Here is a 23,158-nt window from a genome sequence, read left to right as displayed (position 1 = left end):
TGAGGCCTTAGCCGAGGCGCGCAGCCGTCGTCGCGCGACGCTGCCCGGCCTCAGCCCCGCCTCCGTAAGGCATTAGCCCCGCCCCTAGGACCTCAGCCCCGCCCCATTGGGCCATAACCACGCCCCTCGGGCCCCAGCCGTGGCGCGCAGCCGCCGTCCGTCGTCGTCGCCCTCACTTCCGGTTTCCCACCTCAAGGGGGAACCAGCCGCCCTGAGGCGGACCCCACCGCCTGCGCCCGCCTCAGGCCGCCTCAGGCCGCCTGGGTCCGCCTCAAACCGTCGCGCGCGGCCCTCCCGCCGCCTGCCGGCTTCCGGGGCGGGCGCGGCAGGAGTCAGTCAGCGGCTGAGGCGAGAGGGAAGGCAGGAAGGCAGGCAGGAAGGGGAGAAGGTAGGTGCGGAGAGAGAGAGAGAGCCAGAGCGGGCGCAGCGCGGCCGGGATGTCCGGGCAGCAGCCGCCACCGCCGCAGCAGCCGCCGCAGCAGCCGCCGCAGCCGCCGGGCCCCGGGGCCGGGGTGGTGCTGCCCGCGCTCCCCGTCGGCGCCGTCTCGTCCCCGGCCGCGTCCCCGGGCCCGGGCGGTGGAGGACTCGGGGCCGCGGCGGCCGCGCTGCTGCTGCACCCGCCGCCGCCCCCGCCGCCGCCCCCGGCCGCCGCCGCGCCGCCGCCGCCGCCTCCGCCGCCGCCGCCGCCGCCTCCGGCCGCCGCCGCCCCGGGACCCTCCTCGGCGCCCGCGGGGACCCCGGGCTCGGCCCTGGCGGCGGGCTGCAACAGCGGCGCCCACTGCAACAGCGGCAGCAGCGGCAGCACCAATTGCAGCGGCGGCAGCGCGTCGGCGCCTTTCCCGCACGGCGACTCGGCCCTCAACGAGCAGGAGAAGGAGCTGCAGCGGCGCCTCAAGCGCCTCTACCCGGCCGTGGACGAGCAGGAGACGCCGCTCCCCCGCTCCTGGAGCCCCAAGGACAAGTTCAGCTACATCGGCCTCTCGCAGAACAATCTGAGGGTGCATTATAAAGGTATATGCGGAGCTGAGCTTACACACACGCGTTGCACGACCATCTCGGGGTGCGCTAGGAAGGGATACGCATCTGCGGGCATTGCACGGCGATCTCGGGGTGCACTAGGAAGGGATCTGCATTTGCTGGCCTGCACGGAGATCTCGGGGTGCACACACGTTTCTATGCATGCGGGCAGCTCTGAGGGTGCATCCTAAAGGTACAGGGATCTGCACGCACGACAATCTCGGGGTGCATTACAAAGCCTTATGTATAGATCTGCAAGCACGATTATCTCTGGGTGCACAGGAAAGGTATATGTACAGATATGCATGCGTCCATGCATGCACCACGACGATGAGGAGGATGAAAACGACGATTGCGTCCCCCCCTCCCTGAGGGGAAAGTGAAGTGGAGACATGGAAACGTGGAAAAAAAAAGTGCGGGGGTCCCCGCCGTTCTCTCCCTCCCCCCAGACTGATTCTGTCTGTCTGCTGCCCCGGCTGCAGCGTGGTCATGAGGGAGGATTTTTGTTTTTTCGGGGGTGTAGGGGGTGGCACAACGGGGAAGGTAAGTACAATGCACCCTCGGGGTGATGTGCCCCTGAGCCGGTCTTCCCAGCTTTCTTACTTATTCTTAGGAGGGGGAAAGTGAAGTGGAGAAATGGGAAAAAGTGGGATGTCCCCGCCGTTTCCCCCCTCCCACCACACATACACACAGATTCTGTCTGTGTCCCTGTCTCCCCCACTCCCTGGTGTTGTGCTGCCTTTGCTGTTGCTGCTGCAACCGCCTGCAGCACGGTCCTGAGGGAGGGATTTTATTTTTTCGGGGGGGTTGGGGGTGGCATAACGGGGAAGATAAGTACAATGCACCCCCCCACGGTGGTGTGCCCCTGAGCCCCTCTTCCAAGGCTTATTATAGGCAAATTTTGGATCTTTGGTGGTGGTGTTTTTTTTTTGGGGGGGGTGCACCCCTCTCCCCATGCATGACAGGGCGCAAGGCTTATTGTTAGCAAATCTTGGACACCTTTGGTGGTGTTGGTTTTGGGGGAGTGTGCCCCCCACCGTCCATGACAGGGCACCCCCGTCCTTCACTCGCTTTCTGATTTCCCTGGGCCGATGATCCGATCAAGATCAATCTTGCTTGGGGCTCAGGATGGAGAAATCCAGGGGCGCGCGGAGTTGGGTTACATTGTTCTCCAGGTGGTGTGGGGCGTCCGGCGTTCTCCTCTTACGTGGGGGCAGGGGGGGGGGCTTGCCTGATTCTCAGGTCTGATTTCGATCTCATCAAGAGAGAGAGGCTTGGTTGGAGCAGAGAAAGGCAGCGGCCGATTTGGTTCGAAACGAGGCCAGAGATGGGTCTTCCGGGACCTTGAGGGACCCGGGGCCCAAGTTGGCCGACGGTGTGTGTGCCCTGCTGGAAAGCCAACCCGGTGGCAGAGGGAGAGGGAGAGGCAAGACCACCTCCTTTTCTTCCCCCCCAAAAAGGGCTTGTTTCTTTGAGACGCAGAAACCGACCGCTAGTGGCTGGACATGCTTGTGTTTATGTGTTGGTATTATGTGACGTCTTGTGGAAAACAAGGGCTTAAACATTTAAAAAAAAATACATATCTATTTATATTAGGCATCCTGAACCAAATTGATTTATATTTTACACCTGCTGCTTGGGGAAGGGAGGAAAAAAGGCAACAAATACCGTAGACTGTATTTTTCTTCCTTCTCCGTTCACCTCTCGTGTTAAAACAAAGCTATTTAAACAGATCATTTGTGTGTCCAATTACAAACTGCGATGGGCATTTTGAGCCTTAGCCCAAATTAAACCACATGCTGTTAAGTTTCTGTGTGTGTATGTGTGTCTGTGTGTGTGTGGGGGGGAATTAATCGAATGTACCAGTCTTCCTGGAAAAGAAAAAATCCAATATTTTTTAGGCCCCAGGCCTGAAGCAGGAGCTTTTTACATTTTAGCAGCTTCATTTTGATTGGCTACAAAGGGAGGGTCTGGACCAGATTTTGGTGACACGAATAGAGAGGAGATAAGCAGCGTTGTGGTTAATTTTTTTTTAAGTACCTAAGCCAGAAATTTGAGAAGAGTCTTGATAAATAAGTCACTGTTTAATCGGAAAGGAGAAAGCCAACAGAAACCTACCAGCATGATTTGGCTGCGAAGGATCCCGCACAAAAATAGGCCTTGTTGAATATTCCTTATGTTTTTATCAGTAGCTCTAAGGAGGTATTTTCAATGTAAGGGTTATATTCTCTAATCTAAATGACAAAAAAAAATTTAGAATATTGGAGTTTTGTTTTCCCTGACGTTTGGACCTTTTTATTTTTTTAAATTTGGTGAAGATTATTATTGAAAACAAAATTTGTGTGCACAATGCTAGGCTATAAAATAATTGCTTTTGATCTGGCTGCCAGAATGCTTTTGTTAGACTCCACAAAACTTTCTTTTGCATTTATTTGAGGGTTAATTATTACCTTATAAAATTAGGGCAGAAGATGTGGGAAGACTATTGAACAAAGAATCCTACCTTGAGTCCTGCAATCATCTGTGATTTTAGGGATGTGATAAGACAGGGCCTCGGATTCTTCCTGAGTGATGAGGGAGTTGAGAGATGCTGGATGTTTGGCAAGGAAATTTTCAGCTCTGAATCTTCATGCTACCGAAGAGCTCTGATTATCGTTTTACTTAACCCTGTTGACATGCCTTGATTAGTTTTTACTAACTCCTTTTACTTAAATTTGACTTTGTGGGTCAGTGAAAAGTGCATGCTTTCAGTGAAATTGGTTGCGTTTGGAATATTTATGATGCTGCTCTGAGTTATTTTTCCTTTTGGCCTCTGTTACTTTCTGTTGTGTAATACTAAGATTTACTTTCTTGAAAATATAAACCATCACTTCTGGAAGAACAGATTTTGTTGTCATCCTTTCTCCCTCTTCTCCCCTTTGTCTCTCCCTTGCCGTGTGTGTGTGTGTGTGTGTGTGTGTGTGTGTGTAACTCTTAGGAAGCAAAAGGAATGTGTCATACATGATGGATAATATAGGACTGAAGTCATAAAATAAGAGGACAGACCTTTACTTTGGCCTATCATTGTGCTGCATTAACTTTACCTGAGCAATTTCAGAACTTCACATTAAAAAATATCTATGGAGGGGCTCGAGCAATAGCATAGCGGTAGGGCTTTTGCCTTGCAAGTGGCCAACCCGGGACTGATCCAGGTTCGATCCCTGGTATCCCATATGGTCCCCTGAGCTGGGAGCGATTTCTGAGCGAAGAGCCAGGGGTAATTACCCTTGAGCACTGCCGGTGTGGCCCCAAACAAACAAACAAACAAAAACCTATGGAACTGGAGAAGTAGATCAGGGAAGGTGCTTGCCTTGCATGAAGCTGGTGCAGAGAGAGTCCCCTCCATCTCATATAGTTTCAGGAGCCCTCCAGGAGTAAGCTCTGAGTACAGCTGGGTATGTTCTCCCTCACCCACAAAAAAGGTAAAGAAAAAAATATATAACTAGTATCTATAAAGTGTTTCTTCATGCTACTTTTATTTAACAATATCAGTATTTTTCAGAGTCATGATTTTCCTTATATTTGAGCTAGAAATCCTTAATCCCTTTTTCTCTGACCATAATTCTGTTTTTAAGATGTTCTTTTGAGTTGCTATTACTGATTTTGGAACCTTAAATGGTTTGAAGGGATTCCTATTAGGCGCGGCCAGCCGTGTAGCAAAGTTGATTGGATTGCAGAGGAATTAATAGGATTTGTCTATATGGTGAACTTTTTAAAAAGACCTTGTGTCTAGGGGCAGGGTATATACAGTGGCACACCTGGCACGCAACCAGCCCCATCCAGATGCCATCTCTGGCATCCCCTATCGTCACCAGTACACTTTCAGGAGTGATGCTTGAGTGCAGCAGAGCCAGGAGTAACAACCCTTAAGCACTGCAGTTTGGGGAGTCCCCCCAAAAGGAAAAAAGAACTTGTGCCCAACAGTCATGTATCAATCAGCTATTGAAACCTCCAGGGATGGGCTTTTATTTTTATTTTTATTTGGTTTTGGGGTCACACCTGCCAGCGCTCAGGGTTTACTCCTGGCTCTGCTCAGGGTTTACTCCTGGCAGGCTTGGAGCCATCTGGGATGCCAGCATTCGAACTGGGGTCCTTCCTGTGTTGGCTCTGTGCAAGGCAAACGCCTTACCTGTGCTTTTATTAAAAAAAAAAAAAAAAACTTTTTTTTTTTTGCTTTTTGTGCCACACCAGGTGATGCTATGCGCTCAGAAATTGCCCCTGGCTCAGGGGACCATATGGGACGCCCAGGGATTGAACTGTGGTTCATCCTAGGTTAGCATGTGCAAAGCAAAATGCCTTAACGTTTGCACCACCGCTCCGAACCCCCCCTCTCTCCCCTTTTTAGCTTTGAATAAGTAACATTGTGGCCATTTTTGACATATACGTAATGCTATTACAATTTAAGGCTTTTTTAATGGCTATGACAGTGGATTGGGTCAAAGTGTTTGAATTATGATTGCATATTTGTGATTTTAATCAGTTTGGTTACTTTACAAAACATTCTGTTGTACTTCTCTTCCTGGTGTACATTTGCTCAGTGTGGGTATAGAGGCAGGACTGTAGATTCTCATTTTAGAGTGTGAATATATGGGAGCACCTGGAGCTTAGAGCCTTTCGTTCACATGCTAGCCAGGACTGGAAACAGATTTTCGTGGAACTCTAAATTTAGAGCTATTGCCCCTACCCGTATTTTGTACAGCACTTAATTAGCTCAGATATATAAAATCCATTGATGTCATTTAGAAATCTTGGAAGAATTGTTGACTTTCAAAATAAATTCTAATTAAAACATGGTTTATTTAGGAAGTCTGAGATAGGAAAGAGACAGATTATAAAGTAAAGGAAGAGTGTTCCCAAACTGGGGTGTTTGTGTGCAGATGAGCCCCGAGTGAGGTGTGATAATATTCTTTTGGGGGGAGCAGACTGGAGGTTCATGCCGAGAATCAGTCCCACTGTCTCACATCAAGACAGATACTCCACCTCTGAGCTATACTCCTGACCTGAGAGGTTTTCTTTTTAAAAAAACTTTATTGATTGATTAATTGGTTTCTGGGCCACACCTGGCTGCGCTCAAGGGCTACTTCTGGCTTTGCACTCAGAAATCGCCCCTGGCACGATGGGTGAGGGGACCTTATGGGTTGCAGGGAATAGAGTCTGGTCCCTCCCTGGTCGGCCGCATGCAAGGCAAACGCCCTACCTACCGCTCTGGCCCTGACCCAAGAGTTGTTGATGTGAAAATTAGTCAACTTCTGTGGTGTGTGTGAATGTGATATGTGTGAATGTGAATATGCTAATGTAGTAAAGTCCTGATGCTTTGTTTTTAGGGTAGCTTCAAAAAAAAGATAATTAAAAAGTTAATGAAAAATAGGGTGCAATGAAACGGTAAATTGCATTTTTAGTTTAAGCATTGTTGTGGTATCTAACTTAATAGGTTGGTGTAGTTGAATAGGTTAGGTGGTGTTTTTCCTCTGCCAGATGCCCTTTCTCTTGGTATCACTGGTCATCAGGCCTAAATGCTTTCTAAAGGTAATTGCTTATCTAACATCTTGTACCTCCTTATACTGACAGATATTTGCCTGCCTACCAAGACAGATTGTCTCTTAGATTATAGGACACTGATAAGTTGTTTTTTTTTTTTAATCAAAACATTTGAAAACCAAACAACTTTTCCCAGAAATCCCGACTTTTGGTAAATTAACCTAGAAAAGTCCAGGAAATGGCAAGGATGGAGTCCGTCATCACAGTTACAGAAAAGTGGACTGCAGTGATGATGATCTAGTGAGCAATTGCTACAGTTTGCATAGATGCTGTGCCTTCTGTTTATTCCTTCCCCTAGTCAAGAAGCTTTAGTGACCATGTGCCAGGTTCTGGGCCCTCAGAAGTGAGTAAGATATTACTGCCTTCCAGTGAACAGAGCTGAAGGGCATAGAACAGCGAGTATCCTGAGGGAAGCTTTCCAGAGAGGACTGTGGAAGACAGAGATCAGGTTGGTCTCTGCCCGGCAGTGGAAGAGAGGAAGATGGTGGGTCAGGGACAGAATTTTGGAGGGAATGGGTAGGGCTTCAGGGGAAGGGGTGGGGAACGTTCGTCTTAAAAGCTGTCAGTTAAAAGGGTGAGGAACAGGGTTTGAGATCACAAGTGAAAAAGTGTCAACCGTTTAGAGGAGAGAATGTGTGTGAATTTGCTAGCCATTTTGGGTTGTTGAAATTGAGATGTGACAAGGAAGAGATTTTGAGAAGCCTTATCAATTATTGAATGCGATTTCATTCTGCAGGATCAGAGGAGTGGCCAGAGGATTTTAAATAGGAAGTGATTTGCTCATATTTTCATTTTCGTCAAATTGCACAACCAAATGGAGAATGGATTTAATGGGTACAGGCTTGGAAAATAGCAGACTCATTTAGAAGGCTGTTGCGGCAGAGTGCTTGAGAAATAAAATAAGGTCAGTGGTACGAGTTGCAAAGAACAGACACTTGTGTCATGTTTTCAAGTTGTACTGACAGGATACAGTGATGGAGAAAGACTACACCAAGGATAATGCGTGAATTTCTCTAGCTCTTGGGGTGTTATTTATTTTATTTTTTGCAGTGAATTGTGTATCACATAATAATTACAGGGACTTATTTTTATATGTGCAGAGTTAAGAAAACATGGGAATCGTAGCTATATGATCAGTCTTCATGGAAACCAAGAGAAGCCAAAAAAATGGCTTTACAGAACGAACCTGTTCTCACCGGTGAAAGTGACTTAACACTCCTAAGCATCAGGAGTACATGACTTTCACTTTGTCTACTGTTGTACCGATATAGCAACAATAATAACAACAACAAACAATGGCCACTTCTCTGGATTTTCCCTTCTCTCCCCTCTTTTCCTTCATCCAGCTGACTTACCTGCTCCTTTTGACTTTAAATTCCTTTAAGATTTACCAGATTGGCTTCACAAACTGCCATCCTGCTTAGTTGGGAATTGTCACCTTGCTTTATTTGCGTGGTGTAACTATCAACTGCGTTAACCTGTGTGGAATCATTTATGGGGATTTGAGGTAGCTGTGGCAGGTGTATTTGATGTCTTTCTGGTATAGTCAGGGCTAGTCAGGGCTCCACTTCTTTCAGTAGGGAGGATGCATAGATGCATAGATCTGCTAGGATGTGGCACATCACTTCAGTGATGCATCTTGGAGGAGAGGGAGGTCTAGGTCTTGGGATTCTCCTTTTGGGAAAGTTGGAATTCAGAGACTGGTGTGGGGAGCCAAAGATGGGACTGTTCTTAGTACCAATATTAAAAGACTGAAGGGGGGAGGGGCTGGAGTGGTTCGGTAAGCAGTAGGGCGTCTGCCTTGCACGTGCTAACCTAGGATGGACTGCTGTTCGATTCCCTGGCGTCTCATATGGAGCGATTTCTGAGCGCATAGCCAGGAGTAACCCCAGAGTGTTACCGGGTCTGGCCCCCTCCAAAAACAACTATGACAGACTGGAGGGAGTCCCTAGAGGTAACTGGACAGAAAAGATCTTGGTACAGAATTCTAGCAGAGGAGGTCAGAAATGAATAAATGGTCCTTCAAATGCAGCAGATAGGCCTAGGGAGATAGACATGAAAATGCTTTCACTGGGTTTGGAAATTAGATCATTGTGACCTTAGGGAGATCAGTTTAAACTGATGGGACCGAAAATCAGTAAATAGGTTCAAAACCACAAAGGATAGGGAATATAAATTACTTCTGAAAAAAAAAAAAAAAGATGGACAGATGACTGAGAAGATGAGGAAGGTTAAATGCAAGGTTTATTTGAAAGATTGATGGGGTTAACATTTTCCTTGGAGATCAGCCTCAAATTTAGCAGATGAGATGAAAATCTACATGGTCAAGATTGCCCTTAAAACAATCATTTGTAAAGTACTGTTAAGAGACCTTTATTATTTATAAGTAAGTGTCGTTTTAATTTTATAGTGTGGGTAAAACGACAGAACGATATGGATGAGAGTCTGATTGTACTCCAAGGTATGTCATCCTGACAAATGCCTACAAATTTAATATATTTAAACAAATAAAAGAGATATGATAGTAAAAAAATAATACCAGTTTTTATTGCCTGGAAGTCACAAAGAGGTTCATTATACTCAACTACCAATCCCAGTGCATTACTTATTTACAGTTATAGCTCAAAAGCATATGATCTTATCCTCTATATTTTGGGAACACTGACCATATAGTGTGAGGGGGAAAAAAAGAGCAGGGAGGAGAAGGATAAGCGGGGGTGGGGGGGTGGTGGGGGGGGTGGGGGGGTGGGGGGGGGGAGTGGTTCAGGAACAGAGGTGGGATAGTTGTGGAGGGAGGGGGAGTACATACTGCTCTTGTTCATAATGGGGAAGAGGTGATGATACCAACCAGCTTATAATGGGAGTGCAGAGCAGAACATGACTGGTAGAATGTAAAAGTGGAATTTAAGCCTAGGTTGTTTGCTTTACAGAATATTAGTAAGACTTAAACCTACAGATGTCGACTGTCTTAAGTGAACCATGAAATGCAGTCTAGCCATTGGCAGAGAGAGTGGAAACTGGTTGACCCGAAGATGCCGGGGTGTTTTGTTGAGAGTGGTGGGAGATCTCTGCTGACACCATCAGTTCGCCCTAGTGGCTGTTTACAGGGATTGTTGGGCTTTATTCAGCAGAGACCAGCGGCTTAAACAGGAGGTAATGTGGAGTGACTGTGATATTGCTGTTTGGGTGTGATGGAAATAGGACTTTTGAGGGAAATCGAGTTTTTTTTTTTTTTAAAGAGTGCTTAAATGTTTTCCAGGTGTAGCCCAACCTGCAACAGAAAAAAGGAAAAAGGTGCCAGAATTGAGGTGGTTAGCATGCTTTTGGTGCTGAAGAGATGTATAGGGGTGCAGTTTCAGAAAGGGGAGAGGATGGAGGTGGAGATGCTTCCAAGAGGAAGATATAGGCAAGTTGGCTCTTATGCCAGAAATGTGGGGTGAGGGAGGCAAAAGAAAAAACATGAACAAAGATAAGAGGGAAAAGGACTCCCACTGGCCCCCATGTCTTTTGGCCTCCAACTGGCTCCTGGAGGGGGTCTGGGAGACCGAGGAGACGACTCCAAGCCCTTCTCCTTGAATCCTCATATGCAAGAGCAACTTTCCTAGTAGTCATGGCATCTGCATGGAGAGATGTACTGGACTTCTTATTTCTTTTAGGTTCATGAGCCCCTAGTACATGGATTTAGACCATGATACCTCCTCTGGTTTTGGAGGTGACGATACTGTCCTATGCTACACATTACCGAGTGATTCCCTGTATTCTTTAGTATATTTCCTGAATACCTTCCATGAAGTACTTAAAACAAGTGAAAAATCACCCAAAAAAACATGTTGTTGGGGAAACTTCCTCTTTTCTATAAAATTGAGCATAAAGGGTAATAAAGTATGGGGGAAATGGGGCTGGTGTAGACTGCTTAAAAACCATGGAACGCTGACCAGAACGTGATGAAAATATAAGGCTTGATGAAATAGAAGCTCAGTTTTCTTCCCAGGGTATTTGTGCCAGCTATCACAGCCATGAACTGGGCCTTCTTCACAGTCTTAAGTCCTGAGATTAGGCTTTCTTAAGAGGTATAAGTACCTGACAGCTGTTTAATCAAAATGAAAAATTCTGTTCTGGGTGTTCTCTTTCACCATTAACCCCCCAACCTCCCCCCCCCAAAAAAAACCCAACCCATAACAGGTTAAGATGCATATCTTTAGGGCCCGGAGAGATAGCACAGCGGTGTTTGCCTTGCAAGCAGCCGATCCAGGACCAAAGGTGGTTGGTTCGAATCCCGGTGTCCCATATGGTCCCCCATGCCTGCCAGGAGCTATTTCTGAGCAGACAGCCAGGAGTAACCCCTGAGCAATGCCGGGTGTGGCCCAAAAACCAAAAAAAAAAAAAAAAAAAAGATGCATATCTTTAGAAGAACTTAAATCCAAGAAAGGCTGTGCTGGTGCCAGTTGCTGGTGAGAGTGCAGGCAGCATGTGTAAGCATTCTCTTACTCCAGCCACTTTGGAAGATGGCTTGGCAGTTTCCAGCAAAGCTAAACATAGCTCCTAGATATTTACACAGCTGACTTGAAACTTACGCCCACACGAAAACCCACACGTGAATGTTGATAGCAACTTTCCTCCTAATCACCAAAAGCATAGGTGCATAAATAAACCGGCAGTCCATGTAGTGAAATATTACTCAGTGATAACAAGAAATGAGCTATCCATCCCTGCAGATAGGTATTGATCTTAACACAGAGAAATGCATTTATGCATACAAGCATGCATATATTACAATAAATTTGCATATTTGCCAAGTGAAAAAAAAAACCAGTCTGAAAAGATGGTATGATTTCAATGAAACGACACCCTAGAAAAGGCAAAACTGTAGAGGTGGTAAAAAGATGAGTGGTTTCGGGGGTGGGGAGTATTTGGGAGAAAAAAAGGATGAAATAGGAAAAGCACAGAGAATTATATAGGACTGAGAAAGTATGAGAAATTGTGGGTGCTTGATTATGTATCAGCTTAAGAGCTTTAAGGCATAAAGGGTGAATGCTAATGTATGTCAGTGAAGAAAAAAAATCATTTTGGAGGAAAGGGAAAATCCCATGTCAGAATGTAGACTGACAAAACAAGCTTAAATATTACAAAGGTGCAAAACAACCCTAGAGGAGGGAACGATTCTGGCCTTTGTGTGTGTCTGTAAAACTAAAGATAGGCAGGTGGACTAAACATTGAACCTTAGCTGTTAAAGGTTTTATATTCCCCTTGCTTCTAACAATGCTGATGTTGTATGAGGAAGCCAAGAACTAAAGGATAAGTAGGAACTAACCAGGAGTGGAGATCTCTCCGGCTATTGAGGATTAGTTGTTGGGTAGATTTTAAGAAGCTGCTACTTTAAGTGAAACAGTGTGTAATAAAATCGGTCTCACCAGTAGACCAGTTAATGAAAACAGTAATTGCCTTTTCTAGATTGTGTTTATTGAAAGCCACAAAAATATGACCAAGCTATCTGAACCCCCCCCCCAAGTATTATAAAAGTCGCTATTCTTTCTAACATGCTTATTCCAGTGCAGGATCATGAGTGCCAGAGCCTCGCTTGAGTAGGGAGGACAAAAGGAGCACCTGCCCTTAATTGGGTGCACTTCCCTCCCGGGCCACTTCACACCCAGGCCCTCCATCTGACTAGAACCACTTGACTTGCCTATCTTTGGGGTGCGAGAGGAAACTGAGGACCCAAGAAAATCAATGTGGATGAGGGGAGAATGTGCACACTCCACCCACACACAATGTGGCCCTGGTTTTTCTGGTGAGCACATGAAATAATGATGAAATGAAACATGACTTTTATCGAGGACCTGTTGTATATATATTTAGACTTGGGCAGACACTGTGACATAGCCATGTGAAGAAGAGCTGACATTGGGAAGTGGCTAGACCTGAGGAGGAGGAGGAAGGATGAGAGTAAACAGATTTTTGGAGAGTTTATCTTATTCCCCCAGGCCAAATAGGCTTTCAAGAAGAAAATTTTAATTTTACTGAATGAAAGAAGTGCGAGGAAAGCTGGTTTGTATTTCCTGAAAGGGGCTCTTGGTGGAGAGTAGGGGGATGGGAGACTTGATGGAAACCCTTTGTTTCAGTCAAATGTAATCAACCCACCGATGGACTAGAAAGAAAAAGCCAACCCCAAGCAGTTTGAAAATAATAAATGTATGTTTCTCAGTAAACCATACAGTGTTTTAACATGAAAGACCTCATGGTTTTAAAAATTAAGTCTTTGTTAAAGGGAGCTGTTTTTTTTTTTTTTTGGTGAAGAGGTATATGGTGTGCTGATATACTAGCAGGAATCTACAGGAATCTAGCAGGAATATACAGTTAGCCGATACATACTATAGTGCTGATACTTGATGCTAGCTGAGTTTTGTTAGAAACTGGGCCATTGTGTTGCTATTCAAAACCTCATAAGGATTGGGTCTTACAAAATCTCACATCTAAACTTTCTCTTCATTAAAATAAAACAAATCTTCTTAACATAAACAGAAGCCTTTTTATGATGTCTTTGTAAAAGGTAATGGAACTAAGTTTAGCATTTGACTGTGTAGTTCTTTAGAGTTCTTTTGGCATAGAGGAAAATTACAAGGAATTTTATTTGTACTTAGAGAACACATATAGAAACTAAGTTTTGGGAATACCTCTAGGAAGTTCTCCTATTTTATTTTATTTTATTTTTTTGTTTTATTTTTTTGGGTCACACCCGGCAGTGCTCAGGGGTTACTCCTGGATCTAGGCTCAGAAATCACCCTTGGCAGGCACAGGGAACCATATGGGATTTCGGGATTCGAACCACCGTCCTTCTGCATGAAAGGCAAACGCCATACCGCCATGCTATCTCTCCGGCCCCGAAGTTCTCCTATTTTAAAAATAAGATTGCTCAGTTCACAGATAAAAAAAATTCTATACAGAAGCATCTAATATTTTGAGAGATTACTTGTCCTCAAATAACCTTTTTCTTTTCCTACAACAGTGGCAGGCAGTAGGAGGGAATAAATGAAGTGGTCCGGTATTCTCATTGTAAGAAAATATTTCTTGGGGGCCGGAGAGATAGTATGGAGGTAGGTCCTTTGCCTTGCATGCAGAAGGATGGTGGTTCAAATCCTAGCATCCCATATGTTCCCCTGAGCCCGCCAGAAGCGATTTCTGAGCATAGAGGCAGGAGAAAACCCTGAGGGCTGCCGGGTGTGACCCAAAAACCAAAAACCAATTAAAAAAAAAAAAGAAGAAGAAAATATTTCTTGTAGATTGGAGCATCCTCTGGATAGGGCTTTTTTGCTGGATGCTGAACCCAAGGCTTCATATAAGTGTGGTGTTCTACCACGGAATTATGTTCTTGGCTCTGGATCAGGCTTCCCAAATTTAAATCCTGGTCTAGAATTCTCTTCCCCCAGCTACATGACTGGTGCTGGCTTCCTTAGCAGAGGTTCCTCTCCTTAGCTCCAAAATAGTTCCTATTTTGTGAGGTTTTTTTTTTTGTTTGTTTTTGAACCAAATCTGGCAGTGCTCAGGGGGTACTACTTCTAGCTCTGTGCTCAGAAATAGTTCCTGGCAGACTATGGGGACCATATGGGGTGTCGGGGATCCAAGGTTGGTCCTGAGTCGCTCCTAGGTCAGCAGCATGTAAGGGAAACCACTGTGCTATCACTGTGGCCCTATTTTGTGAGTTATTTTAAATCCTATATGAATAAGCAGAATGCTTTTCACATAGCATTAAACATATCTGGTATTTATTATTATGTATGTGGAGATTACTCCTAAAATTTTTGGCTTCTTTCCGAACCGTACAAAAACAGTAGTGACAGCTTGATTTAGGATTTCATGGCTAATCAGGGTCTTCCTTAGATCTTTTTCATGTTCATTTTGATAGTGCATTTCATTTACATAGCTTCCCCACATCACTTGATTAAGAAATACATTTTTATTGTAAAAAAGACTTTCCTGGAACCATCATTTATTTATTTCCCCTTTAAAATTGAGTTTTAAGATTTACAATAATGGTTAATCTGAGAAGCGGAATTCTGCTGCTCCTCTGTGTGTGTGTGTGTGTGTGTGTGTGTGTGTGTGTGTGTGTGTAAGATGGACACTTTTATGTGGGGTGAAGCCCGTTTTACTAGACATGTTTTAGACAAGATTCTCTACTCATATGCCACCTTTTCACCTGGGAAATGTAGCTCAGTGAATACTTCCAGGAATGCTGAAAGTTTATTATGTGTTTGATTTGGAGAGAAATGTTTGTCGTTGGGTGTTCAAAAACCTTTCACTATTGCCCCAATTTCCCCTAACTCCTCTTCTGTTAATTTGAGGAACTGCAACCCAGTCTAACTTAAAAGTTAGACTGTTGTTTTTCAGTACTTATTTTTTCTTGTTCTTAAATCATAGATTCTTGATCCATTGTACACGTATTTTTGATAAATGACTTTAACTTTTTACGTTCTTACCATTAAAAAATTAATTTGTGGGGGCACTCCTGGCAATACGTAGAGGGTAACTCCTGGCTTACACTCAGGAATTACTCCTGGAGATGATTGGGAGAGCCTGTAGGATGTCAGCGATCATAGCCAGGTGATCAGATCAAACCCAGATCGGTTGCCAGGCAACCGACTTACTGTCCTATCTTACCAGCCCCTCGTTATTTTTGTTGTTTTTTTGGGCCACACTCGGTGACGCTCAGGGATTACTCCTGGCTATGCACTCAGAAATCGCTCCTGGTTTGGGGACCATATGGGACACCAGGGGATAGAATCGCCTTCTGTCCTAGTTTAGTGCATTGGGCAAATGCCCTGCCACTTGTGCCACTGCTCCAGCCCCCCCCCCCTTTTTAAATACTTTGTGGAGGGGGTTTGGCAGGGTGGGGTTTTTTTCTGCAGCTGTGCTCAGTTATCACACTCAAGTGGGATCTGTACCTTAGCATTTCAACCTATCTCTGGAGGCCTCTTTTGCTCTTTTGTTCACATACTAGCTTTTAAAGGTAATTTGTGTCTGTGAGAAGCAGGGGAGGTGATTGTAGTAAAGGAAAACTGGGCTTAGAATTGAGGAATAGTTAATTTAAAAAGCTTAAATGCCATCGTGTAACACATTATAAAGATGCCTGCTGTAGTATAGTGTTTTGTTCCCTTTTTTCAAGAGAGATCTACTATTGGAGATTAGATATGCTTCTCTGTAGGTAGTAATTGACCCAACAAATGTTATAAATCAACCTTTGCATTTAATTAACAAGTATCAAAGAACAAAACTAAATTTTTTGGGCCACACCCATTGACCCTCAAGGGTTACTCCTGCTATGCACTTAGAAATTGTTCCTGGCTTGGGGGGACCATATGGGATGCTGGGGGGTTGAACCGAGGTCTGGTCTGTCCTAAACTAGTGCTTGTAAGGCAGACACCTTAACACTAGCACAGGCTTCTCAAATAGTGGGGTGCACCCCTGGGGGGGGTGGGCTCGAGGCTCCGTAAAGGGGGCCACGTTTGACCTCAGCAAACACTGTCATAACAAGCTAAGCCCCGTGTTTATGTCTCTGGAGCTGAGAGTTGCTGTGTCCTGCTTCAAACCCCTCTTCAAAAAGCTTTGCACTGCAAAACGTGCTCATTGTAGCCATTAATTCAGACATCACCTCTGATTAAAACATCAGCTCAAATTATTTTATATATTTTTGTTTTGCAGGTTAAAGTCTTTTTCTTAATAAAGATAATATTTACAGTCACGTGGGGGAGGGGGGCAAGAAAAATGTTTTCTTCTTCCTAGGGGGGCATGGCAGAAAATAATTGAGAAGCACTGCCTAGTGCCACAGCTTCGGCCCCAAACTAAATTTTTTTAAGGAAGCTCTTTTGCTTTAAGAATAAAGGATTCAATCTAATTGTACATTTGGGGGCCTACAGAGATAGTACAGGGGGATTAGGTGCTTGCCTTGCACATATCTGACCTGGCTTCAATCCTAGGATCCCGTATGGTTCCCTTAGTGACCACTAAGCACCCAGAATACTCTCTCTCTCTCTCTCTCTCTCTCTCTCTCTCTCTCTCTCTCTCTCTCTCTCTCTCTCTGTGTCTCTCTCTCTCTCTGTCTCTCTCTCTCTCTCTCTCTCTCCACCCAGAATACACACACACACACACACACACACACACACACACACACACACACACACGATATTTTTACCTAAATACAGATGATTTTAGCTAAAGAATGTTTAGGAACTTAAGTCAAAAAATATTTTTATCATCTTTAAATGAATCATTTTTTTTCTCTTAAAAATATGGTGTACCTAAAATAATTTTCATAAAGGGCTGCTAGATTGTTTGTGTTCAAATCCTGAATTTTATAAAGCTAGTGATATGAACAGAGTTCTGTGTGGAAGGCTTTGCATTTTAATGATGATCGTGTCTTTAGTTCTTTGTACTGATGAGAACAGAAAGTATTCATTCTAAAAGCTATTTCAAATGTCTCGTTTGACTTTTCTTTGCTCTGTTTATGCAGGTCATGGTAAAACTCCAAAAGATGCAGCATCAGTTCGAGCCACACATCCAATACCAGCAGCCTGTGGGATTTATTACTTTGAAGTGAAAATTGTCAGTAAGGGAAGAGATGGGTAAGTTTAAATTTTGATGGAATACACAGTTTGGTTTGCTGTTGCATCTTGTTGTTTGTTTTGATTGATGATGTCTATGATGTATTTTATATATCTTGTAATGGCCCCAAACGCCCTATTTCCTCCCAGGGAAAGTGAGTGTGGCAAACAAAGCTGAGAGTGAAATAGGTACACCTGGTCTAGTAATAGTAACAGTATATTTCCTCAAGTTGAGAGACTGCCTACCAGACTGCAATTTTTATTGTGTATAGAGACCAATCCCTAGAAGGGTGCTAAGGACAGAGACCTATCCTGAACTAGTCCCGCCCAGGTTTGCTCTATACATGCTAAGTAGGAAAATCTGTTTTGGGTAAAACCAATTTGTAAAGAAGCATAACAGAGAAACCAGGGATGATCTTTGTTTTTCGTGGAACCAAGTTGTAAGTTGTAAACCACCACCAACAATATCTTACAACTTTTGATAATTGATAACATGGAATCTGAATATTTCAATATATCTGGTTGGAATTTAAGTGTTCTGCTTAAATACTGGTTGAAAATAATACTTGAGTTGGTGAAATTAACCACACTTTTTGGATACATTCTTGTCTAAAACAGGTTTGGAATTGAACAGCCTAGTGACAGTGACTCATTTTCCATGTTATTTTTTTGCATTGCCCTTCTCTGGATTCTGTTGCAGTGAAATCTTAAAACTATTCAAAGTTATATGTGTTTTCATTTGGAGGTGATTAGAAGTGGTTTTCAAAATGAGTGGATGAGAATGTGGTTTAAGATCTTAAATATTGAGGATTTGATGTCGATCCCAAGCCAGCTTTTACATTTTTGCCTTTCACTTTGAAATGAGAAGTGTGTGTGTGTGTGTGTGTGTGTGTGTGTGTGTGTGTGATGAAGAATCATAGGAGAGATTCTCTGATATTTTCTTTTTTTGTTTTTGGGCCACACCCGGCAGCACTTGGGTTACTCCTGGCTCTGTGCTCAGAAATCGCTCCTGGCAGGCACGGGGGACCATATGAGATGCTGGGGTTCGAACCATGGTGGTCCTGGGTCTGCCACTTGCAAGACAAATGCCCTACCATTGTGCTCTCTCTCTGGCCCCTCTCTGATACTTTTCTAATAATCTCATTTTTTTTTTTTTTGGTTTTTGGGTCACACCCGGCCGTGCTCAGGGGTTACTCCTGGCTGTCTGCTCAGAAATAGCTCCTGGCAGGCACAGGGGACCATATGGGACACCGGGATTCGAACCAACCACCTTGGGTTCTGGATCGGCTGCTTGCAAGGCAAACACCGCTGTGCTATCTCTCCGGGCCCTAATAATCTCATTTGTTATAAGATTTTTAAAAGCAACTCGGGTCATTTGTGCAGCTAGCAAGAAAAGTACTATGTAAGTTCACTGGTATTTGAAGTATATCATTTAATTCTAGTGTATTTGTGCCTAATAAGTTTTTAAAAGGTGGTTTTTCTTACTTAGCCATCTGTTCTCAATGTTAGCAGTAGAAGTAGAAAGTGAAACTTTGGAGTTCAATTTTCCTTACATGGCCAGGCCAGTGACAAATTAGGACAACCAATACGTAGTGGTTGAGAAGTCCCTGACTGAAATAGGTACATACTTTTTGGTGGGATTTGGTACTCCTGGTTGTTATTGGGATTGAATTGGATAGTTGCATGTGAGGTAGATAGCTTAATCCATACTGCTTATCTAGCTTCTAAGCAACTGACTTGAGCCATTTCTAAAACTCCACTACTGTTTACTCAATAAGGCAGTTACTTTTTTATTTCAGATTGTTTTATCTACTCCATAAGCATGTTTTACTGGTGATTTTTAAGGTTCCCTTTACTAGGTTCCCTTTACTCTGCCTGCACTTTGCAGGATCTTCCTATTTTTTCACAGCTGCCTAATTATCCTGAAATCTAAAATTCCGTCTGAAGCTCTTCCTTTGACCAGGAAACCAGTATATTTAAGGCTTTTTTTTTTTTTTTTTGGTTTTTGGGCCATAGCTGGCGACGCTCAGGGGTTAATCCTGGCTATCTGGGGGAAATAGCTCCTGGCAAGCATGGGGGACCACATGGGACGTCGGGATTTGAACCAACCACCTTAGGTCCTGGGTTGGCTGCTTGCAAGGTAAACGCCTGTGCCATCTCTCTGGCCCCGGAAACCAGTATATTTAAACAATTGTTTGCATCTGAATGTACCACAGCCCCTTGAATTTAGTTCAGAATCCCTTATTCTTAGCCAGTTTGGTTAGTGGTTTCACTATTGGCAGAACCTTGAGAATTTACTACCTTCTTTAAACTTTCTTTGTTACTGCATCTACTTTCTCTTACCTCTTTCTTTAGTTAGGTCATGGTAATTGATCCCCTAAAAGTATCAAGTGGTTGGTTGACTCACTGGTCGCACTTTCGTTCCCTGTTTCACTCCAGCCTGGGTGGTATTATGTTCTTAGATGGAACTGCATTGTGTCTTTCTCCTGGGATCCACTGATACATATGTTGGATGGAGGATAAATTCTAAAACCTCTTTGCAGGGTTTTTCATGATGTGACCCACTCTGTTAAGATTCTTTAGCCCTATCTCTGTTGCCAGAATTCTTCCTTCTTTCTTTCATCTTTTGCTTTCTTAAGCTTAAGCAATTAGGTACATGTTACAGATAGTAAACTTGGTCATTTTAGTGTGCAGGTCTGTGAGTTCTGATAGGTGTCTCCTGTTGTTGAACAGCTGTAGGAAGTTTCCCTCGGTCCCCATGTACCCCCACCTCGTTCCTTCAGACCTCTTTGTAGCCAGCCAGCCCTTCCCTGTCTCTAGACCTTGGGAACAGTGATTGATTTTCTGTCTCTGTAATTTTGTTATTTCTAGAATGGCCCGTAAATGGAATTATATAGAATGTAGCCGTTTAAGTCTGGCGTCTTTCACTCAATATATTGCATTTAAGATTCATTCTTGTTATTGTATGTATTGGTAAGTCTCTCATTGTAAGGATAAATGAACTAGTTTTCTTATTCACTGTTCAGTTGATTGACATTTAGCTTGTTTCCAATTTTTGACAGGAGTATAGTGTGTAAAGATGAGCTTCCATTTTATTCATATAAATGTCTAGAAGTGGTATTGCTGGATCTCATGGTAGGTGCATTCTTAAGATGTTTCTGCCAAGTAGCTGTACTAGTTTGCTTTCACAACCCGAGGTGTATTGTAGAATTAAATAATAAAAGGCTCTTTGGATGGGAGCTGGATGGTGATGGAGGCCTTTCTCCTCCAGCCCAGGACGAAGTGGCTCCTACTCCCTTCAGCCTGGTGGGTCAGCAGGTTCAGGTAGAGGCGAGGAAATCATCCACAAACAGGTTCCAAGAAATATCAGCTTTATTCATGCCTTAGCCACTACATGTGTGGCCTAGCATCACCATTTAGCTGGATTCCTATTCAGCCCTGCATTGTACCTTGTCCCTCAGAGATCTCCTTCTGCTTCCTCCTCTATCCTCATCCATGCAAATCCCCTTTTGCCCCTCAGGCCAAACTTTTGTAACCTTCCCAAGACCCCTCCCAGAAATGGGAGGGTCTTTCTTGTAGGTAAGTTAATAGGAAGAATGGGTGTGTGTGATAACAGTATGTGTTCTTTTTTGGGGGGGGAGGTTTGGGTCACTCCTGGTAGTGCTCAGGGATTAGTCCTGGCTCTGTGCTCAGAAATTAATCATGGTATATACAGGACCATATGGGATGCCAAGAACCGAACCCAGGTCAGTCCCTGGTGAGCCATATGCAAGGCAAACACCCTACTGCTGTGCTACCCCTCAGCTCCTGTAAGTGTTCTTTTTAATAAAACTTGGTATTATCAAAGGTTTTAAACTTTTAGCTATTTGTAATTTGTGTATCTAGTGGTCTAGTGATTTTATGTACTTTAAAATTTTTGGGGGGGGGGGTTTGGGTCACACCTGGCAGCGCTCAGGGGTTACTCCTGGCTGTATTCTCAGAAATCGCTCCTGACAGGCTTGGAGACCATATGGGATGCCAGGATTTGAACTACCGTCCTTCTACATGCAAGGCAAACGCCTTACCTCCATGCTACCTCTCTGGCCCCTCACTTCATTAATTTTTGTTGAGGAGGGAAGGGCATCCCCTGTGGCTCTCAGGAAGCTTTTTCTGATTCTGTGCTTTTGGAGATACTCCTGAGGATGCTCTCGAGAGTGTCAAGTGCAGAATATGTACTTAGCCAGTTGATCTCTTCTCTCCAGGGTAGATCCTCTTTTTGTGGTGTTTTTTATTACATTTCCTGAATGACATAGTGTTAAAGAATCTCTATTTTTTTCATTCATCATTGCTTATAGGGCAATATTTGTATTTTTCTAATTGTACTTCCTAATAATTTTATTTGTAGTCTCTCTCTCTTTTTTTTTTTTTTTTTTTTTTTGGTTTTTGGGCCACACCCGGTGACGCTCAGGGGTTACTCCTGGCTATACGCTCAGAAGTCGCTCCTGGCTTGGGGGACCATATGGGACACCCGGGGATCAAACCTCGGTCCGTCCGTCCTAGGCTAGCGCAGGCAAGGCAGGCACCTTACCTCTAGCGCCACCGCCTGGCCCCTATTTGTAGTCTCTTTCCTTTTTATATTTACCTTCTCTTGCCCCTTGTTTTATTTGCCTAGTTTAAATTTTTCTTTTGTTTGTGTATGGGCCATACTGCTTGTGGCACTTACCTCTGGCTCCATTCAGTGATCACTTTTTTTTTTTTTTTTTTGGTTTTTGGGCCACACCCGGCGTTGCTCAGGGGTTACTCCTGGCTGTCTGCTCAGAAATAGCTCCTGGCAGGCACGGGGGACCGTATGGGACACCAGGATTCAAACCAACCACCTTTGGTCTTGGAACGGCTGCTTGCAAGGCAAACGCCGCCGCCGTGCTATCTCTCCGGGCCCTCAGTGATCACTCTTGACTTTGCTCTGGGACCATACATGATTCTTGGGATCCAGCTAGGGTCAGCTGTGTGTAGGTCAAATTTTTTAATTCCTGCACTTTCTCTCTTACCCTAAACTGTTCTTTATTTTATTTTATTGTTGACCCAGGAGCTAAGTTGGTTGGTTTGAATCCTGGCGTCCCGTATGGTCCCCCATGTCTGCCAGGAGCTATTTCTGAGCAGATAGCCAGGAGTAAACCCTGAGCACTGATGGATGTGGCCCACAAACAAAAACAAAAAAGAAAAGAAAAAAGAAAACTTCGTTTAGGGGCCGGAGAGGTGGCGCCAGAGGTAAGATGTCTGCCTTGCAAGCGCTGGCATAGGACGGACTGCGGTTTGATCCCCCTGTGTCCCATGTAGTCCCCCCAAGCCAGGAGTGATTTCTGGGATCATAGCCAGGAGGAACCCTTGAGCGTCAAACGGGTGTGACCCGAAAACCAAAAAAAAAAAAAAGATATTTTATATTTTTTTGATTTTGGGGTCACACCTGCCATTGCTTAGGAGTTACTCCTAGCTCTGCACTCAAATCATTTCTGGCAGTGCTCAGGAGACCATAAAGCCTTGATGGCGAACCTATGGCACGTGTGCCAGCTGTGACATGTGAAGGCCTTGCAGCTGGCACGCGGGAAGGTCTGCAATTAAGATACCGGACTGGCCATTGGTGGTCCGGGCATTGTGCGACAGTTTGGGCACTTGGGCTCAAAAAGGTTAGCCATCACTGCCATAAAGGATGCCGGGGATTGAACCCAGGTTGGCCGCTTGCAAGGCAAGAACCTTAATTGCTGTGCTCCTGAACTGTTCTTTAAATCCTTGTTTAAAGGTAGCTTTGTGATACTTGTCTCCTCTCAAAATTATGAAGAGTGCTCTTTTTTCTGTGCTGATTTTAACAATATAGTTATATTATCTGTACCGTTTTAATTGTTTTGTTTTGTTTTGTTTTGGCTTTGGTTTTTGGGCCACACCCGGCAATGCTCAGGGGTTATTCCTGGCTATCTGCTCAGAAATAGCTCCTGGCA

General features: G+C 44.4%; 1 protein-coding gene across 1 annotated transcript in view; it reads left to right on the top strand.

The window, feature by feature from the left end:
• Nucleotides 1-437: 437 nt before the first annotated feature.
• The window catches only part of RANBP9 (RAN binding protein 9), an 86,201-nt gene continuing 63,480 nt past the window's right edge, over nt 438-23,158 (top strand). Inside the window, exons 1-2 of the mRNA XM_049765245.1 lie at nt 438-1,011; nt 17,096-17,207. Coding sequence (XP_049621202.1) covers nt 438-1,011; nt 17,096-17,207 — 686 coding nt within the window. The remainder of the gene's footprint in view (nt 1,012-17,095; nt 17,208-23,158) is intronic.

The sequence above is a fragment of the Suncus etruscus genome, chromosome 18 (assembly GCF_024139225.1).
Source record: "Suncus etruscus isolate mSunEtr1 chromosome 18, mSunEtr1.pri.cur, whole genome shotgun sequence".
Classification (NCBI taxonomy): Eukaryota; Metazoa; Chordata; class Mammalia; order Eulipotyphla; family Soricidae; genus Suncus; species Suncus etruscus.
Note: the sequence above shows the minus strand (reverse complement) of the source record. Positions and strands in the feature narration are given on the sequence as shown.